At 39.2% G+C, this 25973-nt stretch overlaps 1 protein-coding gene and 1 long non-coding RNA gene across 2 annotated transcripts in view; both read right to left on the reverse strand.

Annotated features, from left to right (window-relative positions):
* LOC309648385 (uncharacterized protein) overlaps window positions 1–25525 on the reverse strand; it is a gene marked incomplete at its 5' end in the record, with an annotated part of 48689 nt that extends 23164 nt beyond the window's left edge. The window contains one exon of the mRNA XM_082436878.1: window positions 25097–25525. Within this exon, the coding sequence (XP_082293004.1) occupies window positions 25097–25525 (429 nt within the window). The remainder of the gene's footprint in view (window positions 1–25096) is intronic.
* On the reverse strand, window positions 9314–12146 carry LOC309648747. Its single transcript, XR_014256775.1, has 2 exons — window positions 11681–12146; window positions 9314–11365 (listed from the first exon to the last, which is right to left on the reverse strand). It is a non-coding gene; the product is annotated as an uncharacterized lncRNA (long non-coding RNA).
* Window positions 25526–25973: the final 448 nt, after the last annotated feature.

Below are 25973 nucleotides of genomic sequence, written 5' to 3' on the forward strand. Positions count from 1 at the left end.
ATTCACCAAAAACCAGAAATGATTTTCAAATACCAGCAAGAATAAGTTCAGACAGAAAACTGCAATTCCATATGTAAAGAAGTCTATTCTCCTACCGTTCTTCTTGCATAAAGCTTAGCTGTAGTGCTTTACATTCATGTATTTTTAAGATGCCTCATACTCTAGAATACAAACATTTTGTCTAAACTAATTAACACTAAGCTAACTAAAATTCTGGTAGAATTCTTTTACTTCAGTAAAAATACTGAAAAAGCAGATCTCTAGCTTGTATTTAAGAGGAAAAAAACTTTGATAACTGACTTCTAAATCACAACTGTTACTCCAGATACATCCAAGTCCATAGGTTATTAAGTATATCATGTGGTTCTTTCTAATCACAAATAAAAATGTTAATTTTTGAAAAGAGGAAAATATACTAGAGACAGGTATGTTGGTCATTTTTTCAGTTTACATCTTTGTTCAAATAAAATTCAAAGGTATCAATTCATTTATTTAAAATTAAACATATCACCAAGAAAGGCATATATGCCTTCACTCAGAACTAGCAAAGACTGTTTTGGTTAAATGAGAAATGATACACAAACACTCACATTCAATTAATAGGTTGATTTCCATTACTTAATGAAAATGTTTAATGTAACATTCCTGCAACTGAGCTAATTATCATCTTCCAAGACAACAACAACAAGCAACTACTACCTCCACCAAATTCATTTATAAAAAGAGCTTCCTCTAGAAACAACTGTAAAATGGGTTGGACAAGTTGGATACTATTAATCCAAGAGTTAATTACACTACAATTTGTACTCTGTATTGAAAATATTAATGACTTGCTGTAACATTGCATTTCCAGGATCTTTTTTTAATTCAAAGTATCACTTGCTAATAATATCAATTGTGGGAACACTACATCAATTGATTCCTTGAATGTAGATTGTTTTTACATTTTTCCAAGTAAAACTGGAAACAAACTATAAGGAAAAAGTCCTTGTTTTATTTTGTTTCTTAGATTCAAAGGAGCTATAAAATAACCACATTATAAATAACTCATTCCAATCCTTTATTACAAAGAGAACTGAAAATCACTGTCAGCAGACATATAATTCATAATGTGATTGCTCTGTGTCAAATAAAACATTCTCCAAATTTAAAAAAAAATCTGCTTTATAAGAAAACAAAAAACATACAAACACACACCAAAAAACCCTAAGGTAATAATTAAAACAACAAATACACAAAAAGTACTAAAAAGAACAAATATTTTAATGATTTCCCTTATATGAGGTAACTAGAACAGACAAATTCATAGACAGAAAGTAGAACAGGGCTTCCCTGGTGGCGCAGTGGTTGAGAGTCTGCCTGCTAATGCAGGGGACATGGGTTCGAGCCCTGGTCTGGGAAGATCCCACATGCCACGGAGCGGCTGGGCCCGTGAGCCACAACTACTGAGCCTGCGCGTCTGGAGCCTGTGCTCCGCAACAAGAGAGGCCACGATAGTGAGAGGCCCGCGCACTGCGATGAAGAGTGGCCCCCGCTCGCCGCAACTGGAGAAAGCCCTCACGCGGAAATGAAGACCCAACACAGCCAAGGATAAATTAATTAATTAATTAATTAATTAATTTTAAAAAAACAAAAAAAAGAAAGTAGAACAGAGGTTACCAGGGACTAGGGGGAGTGGGGAATGGGGAGTTATTGTTTAAGGGTACAGGGTTTCAGGTTGGAATAATAAGAAAAGTTCTGGAGACAGATGGTGGTGATGCTTATACAACACTGTGAATGTACTTAATGCCATTGACCTGTACACTTAAAAATGGTTAAAATGGTAAATTTTATGTTATGTAGATTTTATTAAAAATTTTTTAAATGCTAGAAGGCTAACAATAATTTTGAATACTATACACTCATAAGGACTTGGTCAACTCTGAGTTATATGAATAATAGATGTGACACACCTTGGAAATGAAAAGCATAAATGATGTTGATGGATATTTCTCAACTTTGGCACTATTTTGTTTGTGACCAATAACTTGCTGTGATGAGCTGTCCTCTGCATAGTAGGATGTTTATCAGCATCCCTGGCCTCTTCCCAGTAGAAGTCAGTAGCACTTCCCATCCAATTGTGACAACCAAAAATGTCTCCAGATTTTGCTGAATGTCCCCAGGGGAACACAATCACTCCTGGTTCAGGACGACTGGTTTAGATGATTCTGAACTACATTTTTAATACAGGTCTGCAGAGAATTTTACAAAGAAACTGAAATATTCTATCTCTTTCCTGCTTATAGTATTTCTATAACTATGTTTCTAAATTTTTTTAAAGGATAATATATTCAAATGGAAAAATTCCTTCAAACTCTAAAGATTTTATATATTATGTATAAAATACATAGAAAAACTTAATATGATATACTTCAGGTATTGTAGAATCATCATAGTACTCATATGCAATATTCTAATATTCTTATTTGTTGTGTAGTCAAAAAAAAAAGTAAGAAACAAAACATGGCTTTCTGGTTTCCGATTTTTTTTAGCTTATATCTTAAAGAATTGTTTCTTAATCCAGTTTAGAAAGAAAAAATTTCACCTTTAAAAAATTAGAAAACCTCAACTATAACATAATATTACTTTCTTCAGTTTTTTACTAAGAGAATATAGCACATTTAAGAATCAACAGGGCTTCCCTGGTGGCGCAGTGGTTGAGAGTCTGCCTGCTAATGCAGGGGACACGGGTTCGAGCCCTGGTCTGGGAAGATCCCACATGCCGCGGAGCGACTGGGCCCGTGAGCCACAACTACTGAGCCTGCGCGTCTGGAGCCTGTGCTCCGCAACAAGAGAGGCCGCGATAGTGAAGAGGCCCGCGCACCACGATGAAGAGTGGCCCCCGCTTGCCGCAACTAGAGGAAGCCCTCGCACAGAAACGAAGACCCAACACAGCCAAAAATAAATATAAAAATAAATAAATAAATAAAAGAGCCTTCCCTAAATTTAAAAAAAAATAAAAAGAAAAGCAGCTTCATTATTAAAAAAAAAAAAAGAATCAACAAGTTTGAGGGACTTCCCTGGTGGTCCAGTGGTTAAGACTCTGTGCTCCCAATGCAGGGGCCCGGGTTTGATCCCTGGTCAGGGAACTAGATCCCGCACGGCACAACGAAGATCCTGCATGTGGCAACTAAGACCGGGCGCAGCCAAATAAATAAATAAATTTTTTTTTTAAATCAACAAGTTTGATTAAATTCTCATGAATATTCCCTTAAGAATTTACATTAAAAATTGAAACAATGTGCTTCAACGTACATAATATTTATTATATTCAAAAGAATGTATGTAGCATAATTAGCTCTCTCCAAATGAAACTGAGCTCTTATTATGACAAAAACTTCTAGTTGTCCTTAGATTTTCTTTTCACCTTTAAGCCAGCATATTAAAAAATAGGCTTTTTTTTTGTCCTGAAAGATTATTTTCTGCCAGGTGAAACATATCAGGATTTACAATAGTTTCTGACCTGAAGAAACTGGAAGATATTATGCATACAATGTAAACCTAAGCTTTTACTCTATTAATCAGAACAAATGAAAATGTTTTAAATATTGAAATATTTTCTTCCAAAGTAAAATTACTCAAGTCAGTTATGTCAGAACATAATAAATTTAATTTTAAGCTAAGAATTAGAGTTTAAATAGGTTTTCCTTACTTCAGAAAACCTTACCAAATCCTTTTTATACTATATACTGGCAGTGCTTATTGGCACTGGAACAACATCAACTATATTTCTCTTGTTTAATCTTTCTCTGATCACATTTCCACCACTGTCCATAAACCATATTTGTATAAAACACAATACAGATTTGGTTGGTCCACAAGATTGCTCCCCAAACAATGTACTAAAATCTCCTTTAAAAAAAAAAAGAGGGGGCTCTCCAGTTTTCACAAATTACTCATATTTAAAATAAGTATATGTGTATATATTTTTTTCTATTATTTTCTTTTAAAGACATATATAGTTGGTTAAGGAAGGCATCAGCAGACTTTTTTTGCACAGATTAGTAAATATTTTTGGCTTATGGTCATATAACTGTTCGTGTCTCATATTTTTCTTTTTCCTTTTTCTTAGTAACTCTTTAAAAATGCAAAATATTTGATCTTAAAAAAAAATGCAGAAAACATTCTTAGCTTGTGGGTCCTACAAAAACAGGCCAGGAGCCAGATTTGGTATGGGAGCCATATTTTGCTTGAGAGCCATATTTTGCCCACCTCTGACTTAAAGCAAAAAGTACAACATCATATTGTTGAGTTTATAACATTTATAGATGTAACAAAGATGATAACAATAGCAAAAATGACCAACCTTTCCAATTTGCCCAGGACTGAGGGAGTTGCCCAGACACAGAACTTTCAGCGCTAAAACTAGGAAATAAAACTTATCAGGAGATAAGCTGATCACTCTAATTATAGCACAAAGGCTAGGAGAAGTAAAGGGAACTAGATGGTTGCAAAATTCCTATATTTTTCCTGAACTAATCCAATATTGCCTCTAGACTGTGATGTTAGAGCTGCATAACGTAATTCCTAGAGCAATCACACACACACACACACACACACACACAAAAGCAAACAAATAAAGGTAAGAGGCCAAAAGAGAAATTAAAACATAGTACCAATAACATGTAATTAAGACAAAAGAGGGAGAAAAAGAGAAACAGAAGAATAAAAAGCTGATGAGACAGAAAACAAACAGCAAAAAAAAAAAATTAAATCCAAACATATAAGTTACATCATATGTGAATGGATTAATTCTCCAATCAAAGGGCAGACACTGTCAGATGGATAACAAAGCAAAACCAACACTAAGCTGTTTACTTTAAATACAAAGAAACACACTTTAAATACAAAGACACTAACAGGTTAAAGGGATAAAGTAAGAAAAAAGATACATGAATTTTTTGGTTTCCCAGTGTGTATAAAATTAATGCTTACACTATACTGTAGTTTAGTAAGTGTGTAATACCATTATGTCTACAAAAACAATGTATATACCTTAATTAAAAAATAATGCTGTTGGAAAAATGGCACTGATAGACTTGCTCAACACAGGGCTGCTATAAACCTTCATTGTGTAAAAAATGCAGTATCTGCAAAGTATTGTACAATAAAGTGCAATAAAACAAGGTATGTCTGTAGATGCAGAAAAAACATTTAACAAAAATCCAACACCCATTCATGATAAATGCTTTCTGTAAACAAGGAATAGAGGGGAACTTCCTCAACTTTATAGTAGATATCTACAAAAAACCTACAGGTAACATAATACTTAATGGTGGGAAACAAGAGGCATTCTCACTAAGATCAGGAACAAGACAAGGATGTCCCCTCTCACCACTCTTTTTCAACCTCATACTGGAAGGCCCAGCTAATTCAATAAGACAAGAAAAGGAAATAAAGGGCATACTGATTAAGAAGGAATAAATAAAATTGTCTTTTTTGCAGATGACATGATTGTCTATGTAGAAATCCAAATTAATCAACCAAAAATCTCTTGAAATAAGCTACTGTAACAAGATTACAGGACACAAGGTTAATGCAAAAAAGCCAACTGCCTTCCTATATCCCAGGAATAAACAAATGGAATTTGAAATTAAAAGCACAATACCATTTATAATTAGCATGGCAAAAAAATGGAATTCATAAGTATAAACCTAATAAAATATATACAGTAAGTCCCATACGTACGAACCTTCAAGTTGCGAACTTTCAAAGACGCGAACGTGCATTCACATGTCCAATCATATAAGTTAGTTCAAGTGTCTGGTGTACATTGTCACGTGCGTGCATCCTCTACAAGTGGTTGTGCTTTTGTGTACTTTACAGTCCTGTATAGAGTACAGGAGTACAGGATCTTTATTTCAAGCCCAGGATGTCCAGAAGCAAGTGTAGAAGCAGCAGTGATGTAGCTGGTACTGCTAAGAAGCACCAAGCAATAATGATGGAAACAAAAGTGAAAATAATTGAGACAGTGGGGCGAGACAGTAAGATAGTAGACGTTGCTCGTTCTTATAACATGAATTGTTCAACCATCAATGATTCTAAAGAACAAGGACAAGATCATGGAACATGTGAAGTCTGCTGTGCCAATGATGTCAACAGTAATATTGAAGAAGCATGGAAAAGTGATAGAGGAGATGAAGAAATTTCTCAGTTTGTGGATGCAGGATCAGTATCAGTGTCAAGTCCCACTCAGCTTAATGTTGATTCAAGAGAAAGCTAAAAGGCTTTATGAAGACTTGAAGAAGAAACACGGTGAAGAATCAGAGGGCACATCTTTTAGTGTCAGCGATGACTGGCTTCATCAGTTCAAAGCTAGAACCAACCTTCACAACATAAAAGTAAGTGGTAAGGCAGCGAGTGCAGATACAGTAGCTGCCCAGGAACTTCCTGAAATGCTTTGAAAAATTATGGATGAAGGCGCATATTTACCCGAGCAGCTTTTTAACGTGGATGAGACAGGACTGTACTGGAAGAGGATGCCAGACCAAAGTTACAACAGTAAGAAGGAAAACTTGATGCCAGGCTATAAAGCAGCGAAGGATACGCTAAGTCTGTTGTTTGGTGGCAATGCTTCCGGCAATATGAAGCTGAAGCCTCTCTTAGTTTATCATTCAGAGAACCCAACATAGCCAAGGGCTCCCTTCCTCTTGTGTGACTGAGTATCCCCAAAGCCTGGGTTACACAGGCCATTTACCAGGACTGGTTTTTCCACCACTTTATCCAGGAGGTAGCGAAATGTTGCTTGGAGAAGGACATCCCATTCAACATTCTTTTGCTGCTTGACAATGCTCCGGGCCACCCCCCATTAGTGGACAACTTTTATCCTAACATCGAAGTAGTGCATCTGCCGCCAAATACTATGTCGCTCACCCAACCTATGGACCAGGGAGTTATAGCAACTTTCAAGAAATATTATTTAGGTCACACTTTTTGTCAGGCGGTAAAGGCGAGTGACACGAATCAGGAACAACCTTGCAACAATTTTGGAAGGACTATAACATCTACAAGGCCATAAAAAACATTAACTTTGCTTGGCATGAGGTTACGGTTGTCATCATGAATGGGCTTTGGAAGAATCTTTGCCCACAGTTTGTTCACGATTTTCGTGGGTTTGAGAAGGTGGATGAGAGTCCAAAGAGGTCTAAGCTGGAGCGAGATCTGCAAGACAACGACTTCATTGAACTCCTTGCTGAGCAACACAAGGAGCTTCCTAATGAAGACCTGATGGAATTGGAGGCCGAGAGAAAGGATGAAGAGAGACAAGAGGAAGAAGAAGTAACTGAAGAACCAAAGAGATTCACAATGCAGGAAACGGCAAGGGGATTTTACTTGAGGAGGCACTGTTAGTTTTTGAGGCACAGGACCCGAATGTAGAATGGTACACAAAGCTTGCAGCAGCTGTTCAGAATGCTATCCAGTGCTATCGTGTCATCTATGACGAGGAAAAAAGAGCTACTACCCAGACATCACTGGATCGTTTCTTCAAAGAGGTACATAGAATTGAATCCAGCAAAGAACCAGAACCTGTGCCATCACCGTCAGGCATGAGTGAAATTGCAGCTTGCACTCTGTCTCCTATTGCTGACGATCCTTCAGCTCTACCATCTCCCCCCTCTTCTCCCTCCTCCAGCCAGTAACCCTTCTCGCCTGTTCACTCAATACAAGCCCCTGTATGCCAGCTGTTGTACTGCACTACTGTACTTTTCAAGGTACTGTACTGTAAGTTTTAAAATGTTTTCTTTATTTTTTGTGTTTGTTTTTTATGTATTATTGTGTGAAAAGTATTATCAACCTATTACAGTACAATACTATATAGCTGACTGTGTTAGTTGGGTACTTAGGCTAACTCTGTTGGGCTTAACGAACAAATGAGACTTTCAAACGCACTCTCAGAACAGAACACACTCTTGGAACGGAACTCGTTCATAGGTAGGGGACTTCCTGTACAAGATCCATATTAGGAAAACTACACAACTATAATGAACAAAATCAAAGAACTAAAATATACGGATATTCCATGTTCATGGATAAATAGACTCAATATTGTCAAGATGTCAGTTCTTCCCAATTGATCTAAAGAGTCAATGAAATCCCAATCAAAAGCCCATCATGTTACTTTGTGGATATCAACAAACAGATTCTAAACTTTACATGTAGAGACAAAAGACCCAGAATAGCCAACCCAACATGTAAGGAGAAGAACAAAGTTGGAGGTTTACTATAAAGCTACAGTAACTAAGACAGTGTGATACTGGTGAAAGAACAAATAAATCAATGGAACAGAAATAAAGGGCCTAGAAATAGACACACATAAATCAGTCAACTGAACTTTGACAAAGGAGCAAAGGCAATACAATGGAGCAAAGATGGTCTTTTCAACAAATGGTGTTAGAACAACTAGACACCCACATGAAAACAACAACAACAACAAATGGAATCTAGACACAGATCTTACATTCTTCACAAAAATTAACTCAAAATGGATCACAGACCTAAATGTAAAACACAAAACTATAAATTCCTAAAAGATAACATAAGAGAAAATCTAGATGACTTTGGGTTTGGTGATTACTTTTTACATATGACACCAAAGGTACAATCATGAAAGAAAGAACTGATAAGCTGGGTTTCATTAAAATTAAAATTTTCTGCTCTGCAAAATATACTTTCAAGAAAATGAAAAGACCAAGCCACACACTGGGAGAAAAGATTTGCAAGAGACATATCTGACAAAGGACTGCTATCCAAAATATACAAAAAACTCTTAAAACTCAACAATAAGAAAAATAACCCAATTTTTTTTTTAAAGGGCCAAAGACCTTAAAAGACATGTCACCAAGAGCATTTAAGCATATGAAAAGATGCTCCACATCATATGTCATCAGGGAAATGCTAACTAAAAGAATGAGATTCCAGTACACACTTATTAGAATGGCCAAAATCTGGAACACTGACAACACCAAAATCTGACAAGGATGTGAAGCAACAGGAACTCTCATTGCTGGTGGGAATGCAAAATGCCACAGCCACTTTGGAAGACAGTTTGGCAGTTTCTTACATGACTAAACATACTGTTATCTTACAATCCAGCAATCTTGCTCCTTGATATTTACCTGAAAGAGTTGAAAACTTATATCCACACAAAAACCTGCACACGTTTATAACAGCTTAATTCATAATTGCCAAAACTTGGAAGAAATCAAGATGTCCCTCAGTAGGTAAATGGATAAATAAACTGTGGAACTTCCAGAAAATGGAATATTATTCAGTGTTTGTAAAAAAAAAAAAAGGCTATCCAGCCCTGAAAAGACATGGAGGAAGCTTAAATGTGTATTACTAAGTGAAAGAAGCCAATCTGAAAAGGTCACACACTGCATGATTCCAACTATATGACATTCTGGAAAAGGCAAAACTATGGAAATGGTAAACAGATCAGTGGTTCCCAGGGGTGAAGGGGAGGGAGGGATGAACAGGCAAAGCACAGAGGATTTTTAGGGCAGTGAAAATACTCAGTGATACTGTAATGGTGGATACATGTCATTATGTATTTGTCCACACATGGAATGTACACCACCAAGAGTGAACCATAATGTAAACTATGGACTTCAGATGACAATGATGTGTCAATGTAGGGTTATCAATTTTAACAAATTTACCAGTCTGGTGGAGGATGTTGATATGGGGGAGGCTATGCATGTGTGGGGGCAGAGGGTGTATGGAAAATCTCTGTACCCTCTTCTCAATTTTGTTGTGAACCTAAAACTGCTGTAAATAAATAAATAAACAAAGACTTACTGTGTGATCATTTCACAATATATACAAACATCAATTCATTATACTGTACACCTGAAACTAATATAATGCTATAACTAATACATATAACTAATATAACATTATATCAATTATACCTTAATTTTTAAAATATTTTATTGAAGTACAGTTGATTTACAATGTTATGTTAATTTATGCTGTACAGCAAAGTGATTCAGTTATACATATATATATTCTTTCCCATATTCTCTTCCATTACGGTTTATCACAGGATATTGAATATAGTTCCCTGTGCTACAGGAGGACCTTGTTGTTTATCCATTCTATATATACCAGTTTGCATCTGCTAATCCCAAACTCCCAATCCTTCCCTCCCCCAGCCCCCCTACCCCTTGGCAACTAAAAGTTTGTTCTCTATGTCTGTAAGTCTGTTTTTCTTTCGTAGATATGTATATTTGTATTGTATTTTAGATTCCACATATAAGAGGTATCATATGGTATTTGTATTTCTCTTCCGACTTACTTCACTTAGTATTATAATCTCTAGGTCCATCCATGTTGCTGCAGATGGCATTATTTTATTCTTTTTTAGAATGAGTAATATTCCATGGTATATATATACCACATCTTCTTTATCCATTCATCTGTCGATGGATACTTAGGTTGCTTCCATGTCTTGGCTATTGTAAATAGTGCTGCTATAAATGTAGGGGTGCATGTATCTTTTCAAATTATAGTTTTGTCTAGGTATATGCCCAGAAATGGGATTGCTGGATCATATGGTAACTCTATTTTTAGTTTTTGAGGAACCTCCACACTGTTTTCCATAGTGGCTGCACCAATTTACATTCCCAGCAACAGTGTAAGAGAGTTTCCTTTTTTTCACACCCTCTCCAGCATTTATTATTTGTATTATTTTTTTTGAGGTTAATTTGTGCTTTTATTTGCCAGTATAACTTAACTACGGTGGCCTGCAAACTTTTTTGATCTAAAAAAAAATTTTACATCACAATCCAACAAACACACACCATGTAATATATATACTTATATAAAAGTGAAACAAAAGTTTTGCCAAAAACTTCTACCTTGAGCGTTAATTCTCTTGAGACTTTTTTTTTAAGCAGTTTTAGGTTTACAACAAAATTGACAGGAAGGTACAGAAATTCCCCCAAATACCCCCTCCCCTCACATGCATAGCCATTATCAACAGAGTGGTACCTTTTTTTTTAACACCAAGGATGAACTGCATTGACAGATAATCACCAAAGTCCACAGTTAACCTGAGGGTTCACTTTAATGAAGTGAATAGTGTTGCACATTCTATGGGTTTGGACAAAAGTATGATGACACATAGCCAGCATTATAATGTCATTCAAAGCATTTTCACTGCTCATAAAAACTTCTGTACTCTGTGTATTCATCTCCCCTCTCCCCGCAAACTCCTGGCAACCACTGATCTTTTTATTGTTTCCATAGTCTTGCCTTTTCCAGAATGGCATATAGAATCTATTTTTCTTTTTCTTTTCTTTCCTTGAAAAGAGAGGTTCAAAGCCTTTATGTCGGGCTTCCCTGGTGGCACAGTGGTTGAGAGTCTGCCTGCCGATGCAGGGGACACAGGTTCGAGCCCTGGTCTGGGAAGATCCCACATGCCACGGAGAAACTGGGCCCGTGAGCCACAACTACTGAGCCTGCGCGTCTGGAACCTGTGCTCCACAACAAGAGAGGCCGCGATAGTGAGAGGCCCGTGCACCTTGATGAAGAGTGGCCCCCACTTGTCGCAACTAGAGAGACCCCTCGCACAGAAACGAAGACCCAACACAGCCAAAAATAAATAAATCAAATAATTTAAAAAAAAAAAAAAAAAAGCCTTTATGTCTATAACACCACTTACAGCCCACCCACGTGTGGACCAGATAGGCTCTAGGTGGCAAACTCCCCCACTAAATACTGTAGCTTTCCTTCCAGTATCGAGCCCTGCCCCACTGTCCTGCCCAGCAGCCACATGGAGGTGCAGGGGGACAGGTGTTGGGTATTTGTTCACAGGAAGGCCACAAGTTTTGTGCCTCTTGTCACAATGAAGCCAGATTCCTCTTAGGTTTGTTGTAAACAGAGAAGCCATTTCTTCAGGCCCTGTGCTCTGAGCACACCCCAGGTAGACTTTTTAATGATGGCCATTCAGACCAGTGTGAGGTGGTACACTTCATTATAGTTTTTATTTGCATTTCTCTAATAATTAGCAATGATGAGCATCTTTTCATGTGCCTATTGGCCATCTGTATGTCTTCTTTAGAGAAATGTCTATTTAGGTCTTCTGCTCATTTTTTTTTTAATTTTTAAAAACATTATAGAAAATAAAAACAATAAAATATAAACAAAAATAGCAGTATAATGAACTCTTCTGTATCCATCATCCAGGTTCAACTCATAATCTTTTTTTTTTCTGAGATATACATTTTAAAGTAATAAATAGAATCATGACTTATAACATTATCCCAGAACATATAAGATTTTTAGAAATTTCATGTAATGTCTGAAACATTTACATTAACATATTTCCATACAAATAACCCAATGAAAGTTTAGTATTAGTTGTTTTGTTTGTTTGTTTTTATACTGCAGGTTCTTGTTAGGCATCAATTTTATACACATCAGTGTATACATGTCAATCCCAATCGCCCAATTCAGCACACCACCATCCCCACCCCACCGCAGTTTTCCCCCCTTGGTGTCCATATGTCTGTTCTGTACATCTGTGTCTCAACTTCTGCCCTGCAAACCAGCTCATCTGTACCATTTTTCTAGGTTCCACATACATGCGTTAATATACGATATTTGTTTTTCTCTTTCTGACTTACTTCACTCTGTATGACAGTCTCTAGATCTATCCACGTCTCAGCAAATGACTCAATTTCTTTCCTTTTCATGGCTGAGTAATATTCCATTGTATATATGTACCACAGCTTCTTTATCCATTCGTCTGTCGATGGGCATTTAGGTTGCTTCCATGACCTGGCTATTGTAAACAGTGCTGCAATGAACATTGGGGTGCATGTGTCTTTTTGAATTATGGTTTTCTCTGGGTATATGCCCAGTAGTGGGATTGCTGGATCATATGGTAAATCTATTTATAGTTTTTTAAGGAACCTCCATACTGTTCTTCATAGTGGCTGTATCAATTTACATTCCCATCAACAGTGCAAGAGGGTTCCCTTTTCTCCACATCCTCTCCCGCAGTTGTTGTTTGTAGATTTTCTGATGATGCCCATTCTAACTGCTGTGAGGTGATACCTCATTGTAGTTTTGATTTGCATTTCTCTAATAATTAGTGATGTTGAGCAGCTTTTCATGTACTTCTTGGCCATCTGTATGTCTTCTTTGGAGAAATGTCTGTTTAGGCCTTCTGCCCATTTTTTGATTGGGTTGTTTGTTTCTTTAATATTGAGCTGAATGAGCTGTTTATAAATTTTGGAGATTAATCCTTTGTCCGTTGATTCATTTGCAAATATTTTCTCCCATTCTGAGGGTTATCTTTTCATCTTGTTTATGGTTTCCTTTGCTGTGCAAAAAGCTTTTAAGTTTCATTAGGTCCCATTTGTTTATTTTTGTTTTTATTTCCATTACTCAAGGAGGTGGATCAAAAAAGATCTTGCTGTGATTGATGTCAAAGAGTATTCTTCCTATGTTTTCCACTAAGAGTTTTATAGTGTCCGGTCTTACATTTAGGTCTCGAATCCATTTTGAGTTTATTTTTGTGTATGGTGTTAGGGAGTATTCTAATTTCATTCTTTTACATGTAGCTGTCCAGTTTTCCCAGCACCACTTATTGAAGAGACTGTCTTTTCTCCACTGTATATCTTTGCCTCCTTTGTCATAGATTAGTTGACCATAGGTGCGTGGGTTTATCTCTGGGCTTTCTATCCTGTTCCACTGATCTATGTTTCTGTTTTTGTGCCAGTACCATATTGTCTTGATTACTGTAGCTTTGTAGTATAGTCTGAAATCAGGGCATCTGATTCCTCCAGCTCCGTTTTTTTCCCTCAAGACTGCTTTGGCTATTCGGGGTCTTTTGTGTCTCCATACAAATTTTAAGATGATTTGTTCTAGTTCCATAAAAAATGCCATTGGTAATTTGATAGGGATTGCATTGAATCTGTAGATTGCTTTGGGTAGTATAGTCATTTTCACAATATTGATTCTTCCAATCCAAGAACATGGTATATCTCTCCACCTGTTGGTATCATCTTTAATTTCTTTCATCAGTGTCTTATAGTTTTCTGCATACAGGTCTTTTGTCTCCCTAGGTAGGTTTATTTCTAGATATTTTATTCTTTTTGTTGCAATGGTAAATGGGAGTGTTTCCATAATTTCTCTTTCAGATTTTTCATCATTGGTGTATAGAAATGCAGAGATTTCTGTGCATTAATTTTGTATCCTGCAACTTTACCAAATTCATTGATTAGCTCTACTAGTTTTCTGGTGGCATTTTTAGGATTCTCTATGTATAGTATCATGTCATCTGCAAACAGTGACAGTTTTACTTCTTCTTTTCCAATTTGTATTCCTTCTATTTCTTTTTCTTCTCTGATTGCCGTGGCTAGGACGTCCAAAACTATGTTGAATAATAGTGGTGAGAGTGGACATCCTTGTCTCGTTCCTGATCTTAGAGGAAATGCTTTCAGTTTTTCACCATTGAGAATGATGTTTGCTGTGGGTTTGTCGTATATGGCCTTTATTATGTTGAGGAAAGTTCCCTCTATGCCCACTTTCTGGAGAGTTTTTATCATAAATGTGTGTTGAATTTTGTCAAAAGCTTTTTCTGCATCTACTGAGATGATCATATGGTTTTTATTCTTCAATTTGTTAATATGGTGTATCACATTGATTGATTTGCGTATATTGAAGAATCTTTGCATCCCTGGGATAAATCCCACTTGATCGTGGTGTATGATCCTTTTAATGTGTTGTTGGATTCTGGTTGCCAGTATTTTGTTGAGGATTTTTGCATCTATATTCATCAGTGATATTGGTCTGTAATTTTCAATTTTTGTAGTATCTTTGTCTGGTTTTGGTATCAGGGTTATGGCGGCCTCATAGAACGAGTTTGGGAGTGTTCCTTCCTCTGCAATTTTTTGGAAGAGTTTGAGAAGGATGGGTGTTAGCTCTTCTCTAAATGTTTGATAGAATTCACCTGTGAAGCCATCTGGTCCTGGACTTTTGTTTGTTGGAAGATTTTTAATCACAGTTTCAATTTCATTACTTGTGATTGGTCTGTTCATATTTTCTGTTTCTTCCTGGTTCAGTCTTGGAAGGTTATAACTTTCTAAGAATTTGTCCATTTCTTCCAGGTTGTCCATTTTATTGGCATAGAGTTGCTTGTAGTAGTCTCTTAGGATGTTCTGTATTTCTGTGGTGTCTGTTGTAACTTCTCCTTTTTCATTTCTAATTTTATTGATTTGAGTCCCCTCCCTCTTTTTCTTGATGAATCTAGCTAACGGTTTATTAATTTTGTTTAACTTCTAAAAGAGCCAACTTTTAGTTTTATTGATCTTTGCTATTGTTTTCTTTGTTTCTATTTCATTTATTTCCGCTCTGATCTTTATGATTTCTTTCCTTCTGCTAACTTTGGGTTTTGTTTGTTCTTCTTTCTCTAGTTCCTTTAGGTGTAAGGGTAGATTGTTTACTTGAGATTTTTCTTGTTTCTTTAGGTAGGCTTGTATAGCTATAAACTTCCCTCTTAGAACTGCTTTTACTGCATCCCTTAGGTTTTGGATTGTCGTGTTTTCATTGTCATTTGTCTCTAGGTATTTTTTGATTTCCTCTTTGATTTCTTCAGTGATCTCTTGGTTATTTCGTAACATATTGTTTAGGCTCCATGTGTTTGTGTTTCTTACGTTTTTTTCCCTGTAATTGATTTCTAATCTCATAGCGTTGTGGTCAGAAAAGATGCTTGATATGATTTCGATTTTCTTAAATTTACTGAGGCTTGATTTGTGACCCAAGATGTGATCTATCCTGGAGAATGTTCCGTGTGCACTTGAGAAGAAAGTGTAATCTGCTGTTTTTGGATGGAATGTCCTATAAATATCAATTAAATCTATCTGGTCTATTGTATCATTTAAAGCTTCTGTTTCCTTATTTTCATTTTGGATGATCTGTCCATTGGTGTAAGTGAGGTGTTAAAGTCCCCCACTATGATTGTGTTACTGTCTATTTCCTCTTTTATAGCTGTTAGCAGTTGCTTTATGTATTGAGGTGCTCCTATGTTGGGTGCATATATATTTATAATTGTTATATCTTCTTCTTGGATTGATCCCTTGATCATTATGTAGTGTCCTTCCTTGTCTCTTGTAACATTCTTTATTTTAAAGTCTATTTTATCTGATATGAGTATAGCTACTCCAGCTTTCTTTTGATTTCCATTTGCATGGAATATCTTTTTCCATCCCCTCACTTTCAGTCTGTATGTGTCCCTAGATCTGAATTGGGTCTCTTGTAGACAGCATATATATGGGTCTTGTCTTTGTATCCATTCAGCAAGCCTGTGTCTTTTGGTTGGATCATTTAATCCATTCACGTTTAAGGTAATTATCGATATGTATGTTCCTATGACCATTTTCTTAATTGTTTTGCATTTGTTTTTGTAGGTCCTTTTCTTCTCTTGTGTTTCCCACTTAGAGAAGTTCCTTTAGCATTTGCTGTAGAGCTGCTTTGGTGGTGCTGAATTCTCTTAGCTTTTGCTTGTCTGTAAAGCTTTTGATTTCTCCATCAAATCTGAATGAGATCCTTGCCGGGTAGAGTAATCTTGGTTGTAGGTCCTTCCCTTTTATCACTTTAAGTATATCATGCCACTCCCTTCTGGCTTGTAGAGTTTCTGCTGAGAAATCAGCTGTTAACCTTATGGGAGTTCCCTTGTATGTTATTTGTCGTTTTTCCCTTGCTGCTTTCAATAATTTTTCTTTGTCTTTAATTTTTGCCAATTTGATTACTATGTGTCTCAGCGTGTTTCTCCTTGGGTTTATCCTGTATGGGACTCACTGCGCTTCCTGGACTTGGGTGGCTATTTCCTTTCCCATGTTAGGGAAGTTTTCAACTATAATCTCTTCAAATATTTTCTCTGGTCCTCTCTCTCTCTTCTCCTTCTGGGACCCCTATAATGTGAATGTTGTTGTGTTTAATGTTGTCCCAGAGGTCTCTTAGGCTCTCTTCATTTCTTTTCTTTCTTTTTTCTTTAGTCTGTTCCGCAGCAGTGAATTCCACCATTCTGTCTTCCAGGTCACTTATCCGTTCTTCTGCCTCAGTTTTTCTGCTACTGATTCCTTCTACTGTATTTTTCATTTCAGTTATTGTATTGTTTATCTCTGTTTGTTTGTTCTTTAATTCTTCTAGGTCTTTGTTAAACATTTCTTGCATCTTCTCGATCTTTGCCTCCATTCTTATTCCGAGGTCCTGGATCATCTTCACTATCATTATTCTGAATTCTTTTTCTGGAAGGTTGCCTATCTCCACCTCATTTAGTTGTTTTTCTGGGGTTTTATCTTGTTCCTTCATCTGGTATGTAGCCCTCTGCCTTTTCATCTTGTCTATCGTTCTGTGAATGCGGTTTTTGTTCCACAGGCTGCAGGATTATAGTTTTTCTTGCTTCTGCTGTCTGCCCTCTGGTGGTTGAGGCTATCTAAGAGGCTTGATGGGAGGTCCTTCTGCTCATTTTTCAACTGTGTTTTTTGTTGTTGTTGTTATTGAATTGTATGAGCTGTTTGTATATTTTGGAAATTGAGCCCTTGTCGGTCACACCATTTGCAAATATTTTCTCCTTAGTCATATATTAAATTAATAATTATGTATGTAATATATAATTATGCATATAATATATAATTATACCTTAATTTTAAAAATTGATGTATAGTTGATGTGCAATATTATATGCTACAGGTGTATAATACAGTGATACAAAATTTTTAAAGATTATACTCCATTTATAGTTATTATAAAATATTGGCTATATTCCCTGTGTTGTACAATATATCCTTGTAGCTTATTTATACATGATAGTTTGTACTTCTTAATCCCCTACCCCTGTATCACTCATCCCCCCTTCTTTTTCCCCACTGGTAACCACTCATTTAATTACACCTCAATTTTTTAAAAGTCTTTAAAATTAATCTTGGACAAAGAAGACAAGAATATACAATGTAGAAAAGGCAGTCTCTTCTGCAAGTAGTGTAGGGAAAGCTGGACAGCTGCATGTAAATCAATGAAGTTAGAACACTCCCTCACACCAAACACAAAAGTAAACTCAAAATGGCTTAAAGACTTATGTATAAGACATGACACCATAAACCTCCTAGAAGAGAAAAAAGGCAAAACATTCTCTGACATAAATCATAGCAACACTTTCTTAGATCAGTCTCCCAAGGCAATAGAAATAAAAGCAAAAATAAACAAATGGGACCTAATCAAACTTATAAGCTTTTGCACAGAAAACCGTAAACAAAATGAAAAGACGACCTATAGAATGGGAGAAAATATTTGCAAATGATGTGACTGATAAGGGCTTAATTTCCAAAATATATAAACAGCTCCTACAGCTCAATATCAAAAAAAACAAACAACCCAATCAATAAATGGGCAGAAGACCTAACTAGACACTTCTCCAAAGAAGATATACAGATGGCCAATAGGCACCTGAAAAGATGCTCAGCATTGCTAATTATTAGAGAAATGCAAATCAAAAGTACGAGATATCACCTCACACTGGTCAGTATAGCTATCATTAAAAAGTCTACAAATAATAAATGTTGGAGGGCTTCCCTGGTGGCGCAGAGGTTAAGAATCCGCCTGCCAATGCAGGGGATGCGGGTTCGGGCCCTGGTCCAGGAAAATCCCACATACCACAGAGTGACTAAGCCCATGCGCCACAGCTACTGAGCCTGCACTCTAGAGCCCGCAAGCTACAACTACTGAAGCCCACGCACCAGAACTACCGAAGCCCATACACCTAGAGCTCATGCTCCACAAGAGAAGCCACCGCAATGAGAAGCCCGCGCACCGCAACAAGGAGTAGCCCCCGCTCGCCGCAACTAAAGAAAGCCCACGCGCAGCAATGAAGACCCAACGCAGCCAAGAATAAATAAATATATAAAAATAAATTTATTTAAAAATAAATAAACAAATAAAAATAAATGCTGGAGAGGGTGTGAAGAAAAGGGACCCCTCTTACACTGTTGATGGGAATGTAAATTGGTGCAGCCACTATGGAAAATAGTGTGGAAGTTCCTCAAAAACTAAAATAGAGTTACCATATGATCCAGCAATCCCACTTATGGGCATATACCTAGACAAAAGTATAATTTGAAAAGATACATGCACTCCTATGTTTATAGCAGCACTATTTACAGTAGCCAAAACATGGAAGCAACCTAAGTATCCATCAACAGATGAATGGATAAAAAGGATGTGATATATATATACATACACACATATACATACACACACACCCTGGAATATTCCTCATTCCCAAAAGGAATGAAATAATACCATTTGCAGCAACATGGATGGACCCAGAGATTATCATACTAACTGAAGTAAGTCAGACAGAGAAAGACAAATACTATATGATATCACTTATATATGGAATCTTAAAAAATGATACAAAATGAACTTATTTACAGAACAGAAACAAACTCACAGACATAGAAAACAAACTTATGGTTACCAAAAGGGGAAGGGGGATAAATTAGGAGTTTGGAATTAACAGATACACATTACTATATATAAAACAGATAAACAACAAGGACCTACCGTATAACACAGGGAACTATATTCAATATCTTTTAATAACATATAATGGAAAAAAAACTGAAAAAGGATATATATATGTATATGAATCACTTTGCTGTACCCCTGAAACTAACACAACATTGTAAATCAGCTATACTTCAATTTTTTTTTTAAGTCTTTAAAAGAAGCCTGTGTATCCATGAGAAAAGAAAAACTAAACAAAACAGTGTAGTGCTGGCATAACAGACATATAGATCAATGGAGCAGAATTAAGAGTCCAGAAATACACCCATCAATCTATTGTCAACTGACTTTCAACAATGGTGCCAAGACCACTCAATGAGGAAAAAACAGTCTCTTCAACTAAAGGAGCTGGAACAGTGGGATAGCCACATACAAAAGAATGAAGCTGAACCCTTACCTCACACCATATACAAAAATTAACTCAAAATGAATCAAGGAATATATATAACAACTAAAACTATACAACTCTTAGATGAGAAAATGGGTAAATCATTATAACCTTGGGTCTGGCAATAGTTTCTTAGTTATGACACCAAAAGCACAAGCAACAAAAGAAAAAACAGACATATTGGACTACATCAAAATGAAAAACTTTTGTGCATCAAAGGGCACTATCAATGGGTTTTTGCAAATATCTGCAAATCATATATCTGATAAGGGTTTAGTACCCAGTATATACAAAACCTCTTAGAACTCAAACAATAAAAACAACGCAATTAACAACTCAAAAATAGGCAACGAGGGACTTCCCTGGTGGTCCAGTGGTTAAGAATCTGCCTTCCAATGCAGCGGACGCAGGTTTGATAGTTGGTCAGGGAACAAAGATCCCCGTGCTTCGTGGCAACTAAGCCCATGCGGCACAACTACAGAGCCCACGTGCTCTGGAGCCCGCGGGCCACAATTAGAGAGAAGACTGTACCGTAACAAAGAGCCCACATGCAGCAACTAAGACACAATGCAGCCAATAAATAAATTAATTAATTAATTAAATATTTTTTTAAAAAATGGGCAACGAACCTGAATAGATATTTCTCCAAGGAATATATATAAATGACCAAGAAGCACATGAAAAGATGTTTAATGCCTTTAATTATTAGGGAAATGCAAATCAAAACCACAATGATATCCCACTTCACATGCTCTAGGATGACTATTCTAATTCCCCCCACCCCACAGGAGGAAGGGCTATTTGTCTCTCTTATTCACTGTTTTACTTCCTGAACTAGAACAGTCTCTGACACAGCATGTGCTTAATAAATATTTGTTGAATTAATTAATAACAAGCTCTAGGAAATTACATTCCAGAGGACCCTCCAGAACTAGGAAGATATCATCATGTCCATTTTTCTCCTCCATCCTCCCAGCATGCTCTCCGCTGAGAAATTGACAGGTTTGGTCATGGTTATAAAGAGCCAACAATGCAGCTTAAAGCTTTTCAAACATGAGAATTTTCTTTTCTTTTTTTTCTTTGGTGTCAAACTATACTAACTCTTTTAAAAACAAAAAATAACAAGTGTGGGTGAGGATATGGGAAAATTAGAACCTTCATACAATGTTGGTGGGAATGTAAAATGCACAACTCCTGTGGACAACAGTTTGACAATTCCTCAATAAGCTAAACACAGAATTACAATATGACCATGCAGTTCCACTCGTGGGAATATAATAAATGAAACAGATATTAAAACAAAAACTTGTGGTAGTTCCCTAGTGGTCTACTGGTTAGGAGTCAGCACTTTCACTGCCATGGCCTGGGTTCAATCCCTGGTTGGGGAACTGAGATCCCGCGAGCCACGCGGTATGGCCGATAAACAAAAATTGAGTAGTAAATAGAATATATTAAACACACACACACAAAAGAAAAACTTGTACATGAATATTCATAGCAGTACTATTCACAATAACCAAAAGGTGGAAACTACCAAAATGTTCATCAACTAATGAATGGACTAACAAAATGGGATACATCCACACAATGGAATGTCATTTGGGCATAAAAAGGAATGAAGTACTGATATATGATACAACATGGATAAGCTAAACAAAAGAAGTCAGATATCAAAGGACACATATTGCATGACTACTCCATTGAAACAGAAAACAAATTAGTAGTTACTAGGGGCTAGAGGGAGGGTGAATCAGGGAGTGACTGCTTAATGAAAACAGGTCCTCTTTTTGGAATGATGAAAATGTTCTGGAACTAGATAGTGGTGATGGTTGTACCACATTGTGAATGTATTAATGCCACTGAAATATACATATATATATATATATATTTTAAAATGGTTTACATGGTGAATTTTATGTTTTTACCACAATAAAAAAACAATTGTATTCCTATATATAATTAATGAACACTGATAAAATGAAAATTTTAAAACAATTCCACTTACAGTAGCATCCAAAAAATTAAATTCATAGAGATAAATTTAACAAAATATGTACAAAACTGAAAACAATGCTGAGAGAAAGTAGAGGCAGTAAATTTCTCTTGCTGAGACAGGGAAAGTAAAAGGAAAGGTAATTATTTTGAAAAGAAATACACATTAAGGTCTGCATTTTGGCATAAAACATATCTTACAAATGGTTTTAATTGACAGAGCTTTAAATGAACTTCTCCTTTTTCTGGTTAAGAATAATCAAATATTATACATGTAGGAGTCAGTAAAAAATATTTTTTTCATTGGGTTATGTATGACACATTAATAAAGGGTTAACAAAACTCCATCTTGAGAAAAAATACCTTTGGTTAACCTTCTATCACTCTGACCCTGTCAACTTGATAAAGATGTAATGGCAGCAGTGTTACTGTTACCAAAACGCAAGTCCATGTGCCCGACGCACAGAGGCCAAACAGTACCAAAACATGAGTTTGGAACAGAGAAAGGTTTACTGCAGGGCCATGCAAGGAGATGGGTGGCTCATGCCTTAAAAACCCCAAACTCCCTGAAAGCTTTCAGCAAAGCCCTCTTACAGGAAAGGTGAGGGAGGGGTACTGTTAGTTGTTGCAAACTTCTTGGTGTCAGATCCTTTGTCTGAGGTCAGGTCATGGTCAGGAAACGATGTTCCTGTAAATCTCTACCAAACAAATGTTACTCTCTATTCTGACAAGAAAAGGGAAGGTCCCAAGGCACGACTCTCACCCTCCGAGGTCCAGGCCTAGCTAAGAGAAGGGGGTGTCTCCAGGGGCACTGGTTACCCTGCCCCAGAGCATTCGTCCAGCACCCAGTGTGGGTCTTCCCACCAGTGCCCAGGCCTGGCTGAAGAGGCAGATCTCAGTTGATGGATCCCTCAGGACCTGGTCCCCAGACCCTGCCCAGCTGTCATTGCTTAAGGAGCCAGGCACCCAGGACCCAGCTGGCCCTCAGGCTCCTCAGGCCACCCAAACAGCGGGGGCCAGGTTCCGAAAACTGCTTCCCATGCAGACTGCTGCTGCCATTAGGTCGCAGAGGCAGGTATGGGGGAGAGGTTCACCGCCGCCTCAAGGCCTGCACCCGGCCAGTGGGCGGTCTTGGCAAGGGCTCTGGAGCCCTGCAGGACACAGCCCCCAGCCTGTTCCCTGAGCCCCCCAACTCAGTCACTGGCTCGAGGCTGGGTGAGCTGGAGGGCCCGGTGAGAAGGCTGGGATCCGCCTCTAACCTCACTCTCCGCCTGACGACCTCTGCACTGCTGACTGTTGGCTGAATGGGCCAACAAGGAGCTCATTGACAGTTGCTCGTTTGGGGGAGGGGCCCACTGCGATGCAGACCAAGGGCTGAATGGGGCCCACTGTAGCACCGACCAATGGCTGAGCAGGACCTCTAACACCGCTCTGACCATACAGCGTTAACGGTCTCCCGGTAACGTTGCCAGGTAACAGGGTGGGGGGAGTAACAGCGGGCAGCAAGGGCGGAGTGCTAAGAGCTCTGCACTGCCGGCTCTATTACATTACTAGGCAATACTGCCTAGGGTAAAAATGACCCCTTGTTGGTATCTGGACTGGAAGGCACCTGGTGAGAAGCCACAGCTTTGGGCTCCCTAAGTACAGTATAATCATGCCATTCTCTGCAAAACCTTGGAAGCTAAGGCCTTGCTCATGGGCTAAGAAGCATGAAATTTCTAAGCCATGGTAGCTCTTGCAACCACCTGCATGGTTGTTTTTCTTTACACCTGAGCTGTCATTAGATGCTGTTCTGATGCTGTGTTGATCACATGCAGTGTTTACTGTCATAGCTGAGCTCCCCCTTTTTTTTTTTTTAATATTTATTTTATTTATTTTCCTTTTTTTGGCTGCGTCGGGTCTTAGTTGCAGCACATGGGATCTTTGTTGAGGCATGCAGGATCTTTCCATTACGGCGCACACTCTCCTCGTGTTTCTCTCTAGTTGCGGCACGCGGGCTTCTAATTGTGACATGCGGGTTCTCTCATTGAGGCGCCAGAGCTCAACAGTTGTGGCACGCGGGCTTAGTTGCCCCGCGGCATGTGGGATCTTAGTTCCCAGACCAGGGTTCGAACCCTCGTCCCCTGCATGGGAAGGCGGATTCTTTACCACTGGACCACCAGGAAGTCCCCATAGCTGAACCCTTTTAAGTTTGAATGTCTATCTGGACACCAAGGCCACTAGTGGTCATAAAGCCATTGCATGACCTAGTGAATTTAGTTTAGAAAGCAGATATTAAAAGTTCAAGAAACCACATAAGGTAAGAAAGGTTAATTCATCTTTTAAAAAGTTAACAAGAATATACAGCATATTAAGAGGGGAGCACCTAGAAAAACAGGACTTTAACGGAGACAGTATTTAAAAGTGTTCTACTAAAAATTAGACCAAATTAATGACTATTGGGTTATGAAAATTATTAAAAAGCATAAAGATCACCAATTTACTTAAGTCTAAGAGGAAAACATCATTACACTGCGGGCCTTTCTGTCACATTTAAGCATCCGCCCAGGTCGCGGGGGGACAGTTTTGGGGGTCCACCGTACACATCTGAAACGGGAACAAAGCAACCCTGCCTGGCAGAAGGCGGATTTCGGAGCCAGGAGCCCGGACTCGGAGTCGGCACATCGGGCATTCTCTTCGGGGCAGGAGGGGGCTGAGGGACCGAACTCGTCCACTTAGGCTGCTGCCCCACACTCCTGCCGCTGTCACCGGAGCCGGACAGGCGATTCGGGGAGGGTCCGGACAGGGCGCCCCGTCAGCTCACGATAAACCCACGCCCCCTCTCACGCGGCTGGCCACAGGGCAAGATACTCGCCCGTCTGACCGCCGCCAGGTGGGCACCGGCCGGGCCGCGGCCCCGGGCGCTTCCCCAACCCCTCGGCTCTACCCGGCCGGTTCCGGGCTCCCATCGTGGCCAGAGCTCGAGGGCCGGCCCACACGCTCAGCCGCTGGGACCCCGGCGAAGCGGCCTCTCCACAGCCAACGGCCGCCGACAACGGACGCCCGCCCGCGCGCACCCGCCCCACCGGCCCGTGTGCCCGGTGCCCGGCCCCCGGCGCCCACCTGTTGGTCGCACTCGGGGCATGATTTGGTGGCCATCTTCACTTTCTTGGCTCGAGTTGCAGACATACTCCTCTCTGGCGGCGGCGGCGGCGGCGGCGGCGGCGGCGGCGGCGGCGGCGGCGGCGGCGGCGGCGGCGGCGGCGGCGGCGGCGGCGGCGGCGGCGGCGGCGACGACGACCCGGGCTCCGCCCCTCCTACTTCAGCAGCCCAGCCTCCGCCCGTCAGTTCCCGCTGGCCAGAGTGAGGCTCTGAAGAGTGCGCGCGCGCGCGTGCGCGAGTTCGCGCAGAGCCTGCGTGCCGAGGGGGCGGGGCGCGGCGTGCGCCGGCTCCGCGGGACCGCGGGACCGCGGGACCGCGGAACACGCTCCCACCCACACCGCTCCTGTCCTCTAGGGCGTACCGATTTTCACGAGAGGAGACCGACTGCATCGTCCGGCGGGACGATGGACACGCCCTCTCTGGGCCAGATGAACGGCGTGGAGGCGTGGCTTGGCCGGGACTCGGCAGTAACGGGCGTCGGGCTCGACCAACTAATGCACAGACAGGGCGAGTCGTGGTGCTGAGCCCACCCCCTCCCCCAGAGGAAGGAGAACATGAGAGTGAAAAAGGCGGTGGGAAGTAAAGCGCTTGGCTCAGATGCTGCCGTTTGATAAACTTCAGTAAATGTTAGCGAGTCTAATCATTGAGGAATTGTAGTAGGGATTTTATATATTAACGCCCTGGACCCAACGTTGGAGATTGAAAATTCATTTATTTAATAAATTGTTGCCTAAGGCCCACTATCAGGCAAATTAAAATAGAATGCAATGTCTGCCCTCAAGGAGCACAGACTAGCTGTTTAGACCAGTGCTACTTACTGTCCATGATGAAAGACCAG

Source organism: Balaenoptera physalus, assembly GCF_965194825.1.
Source record: "Balaenoptera physalus genome assembly, chromosome: 19".
Taxonomy (NCBI): domain Eukaryota; kingdom Metazoa; phylum Chordata; class Mammalia; order Artiodactyla; family Balaenopteridae; genus Balaenoptera; species Balaenoptera physalus.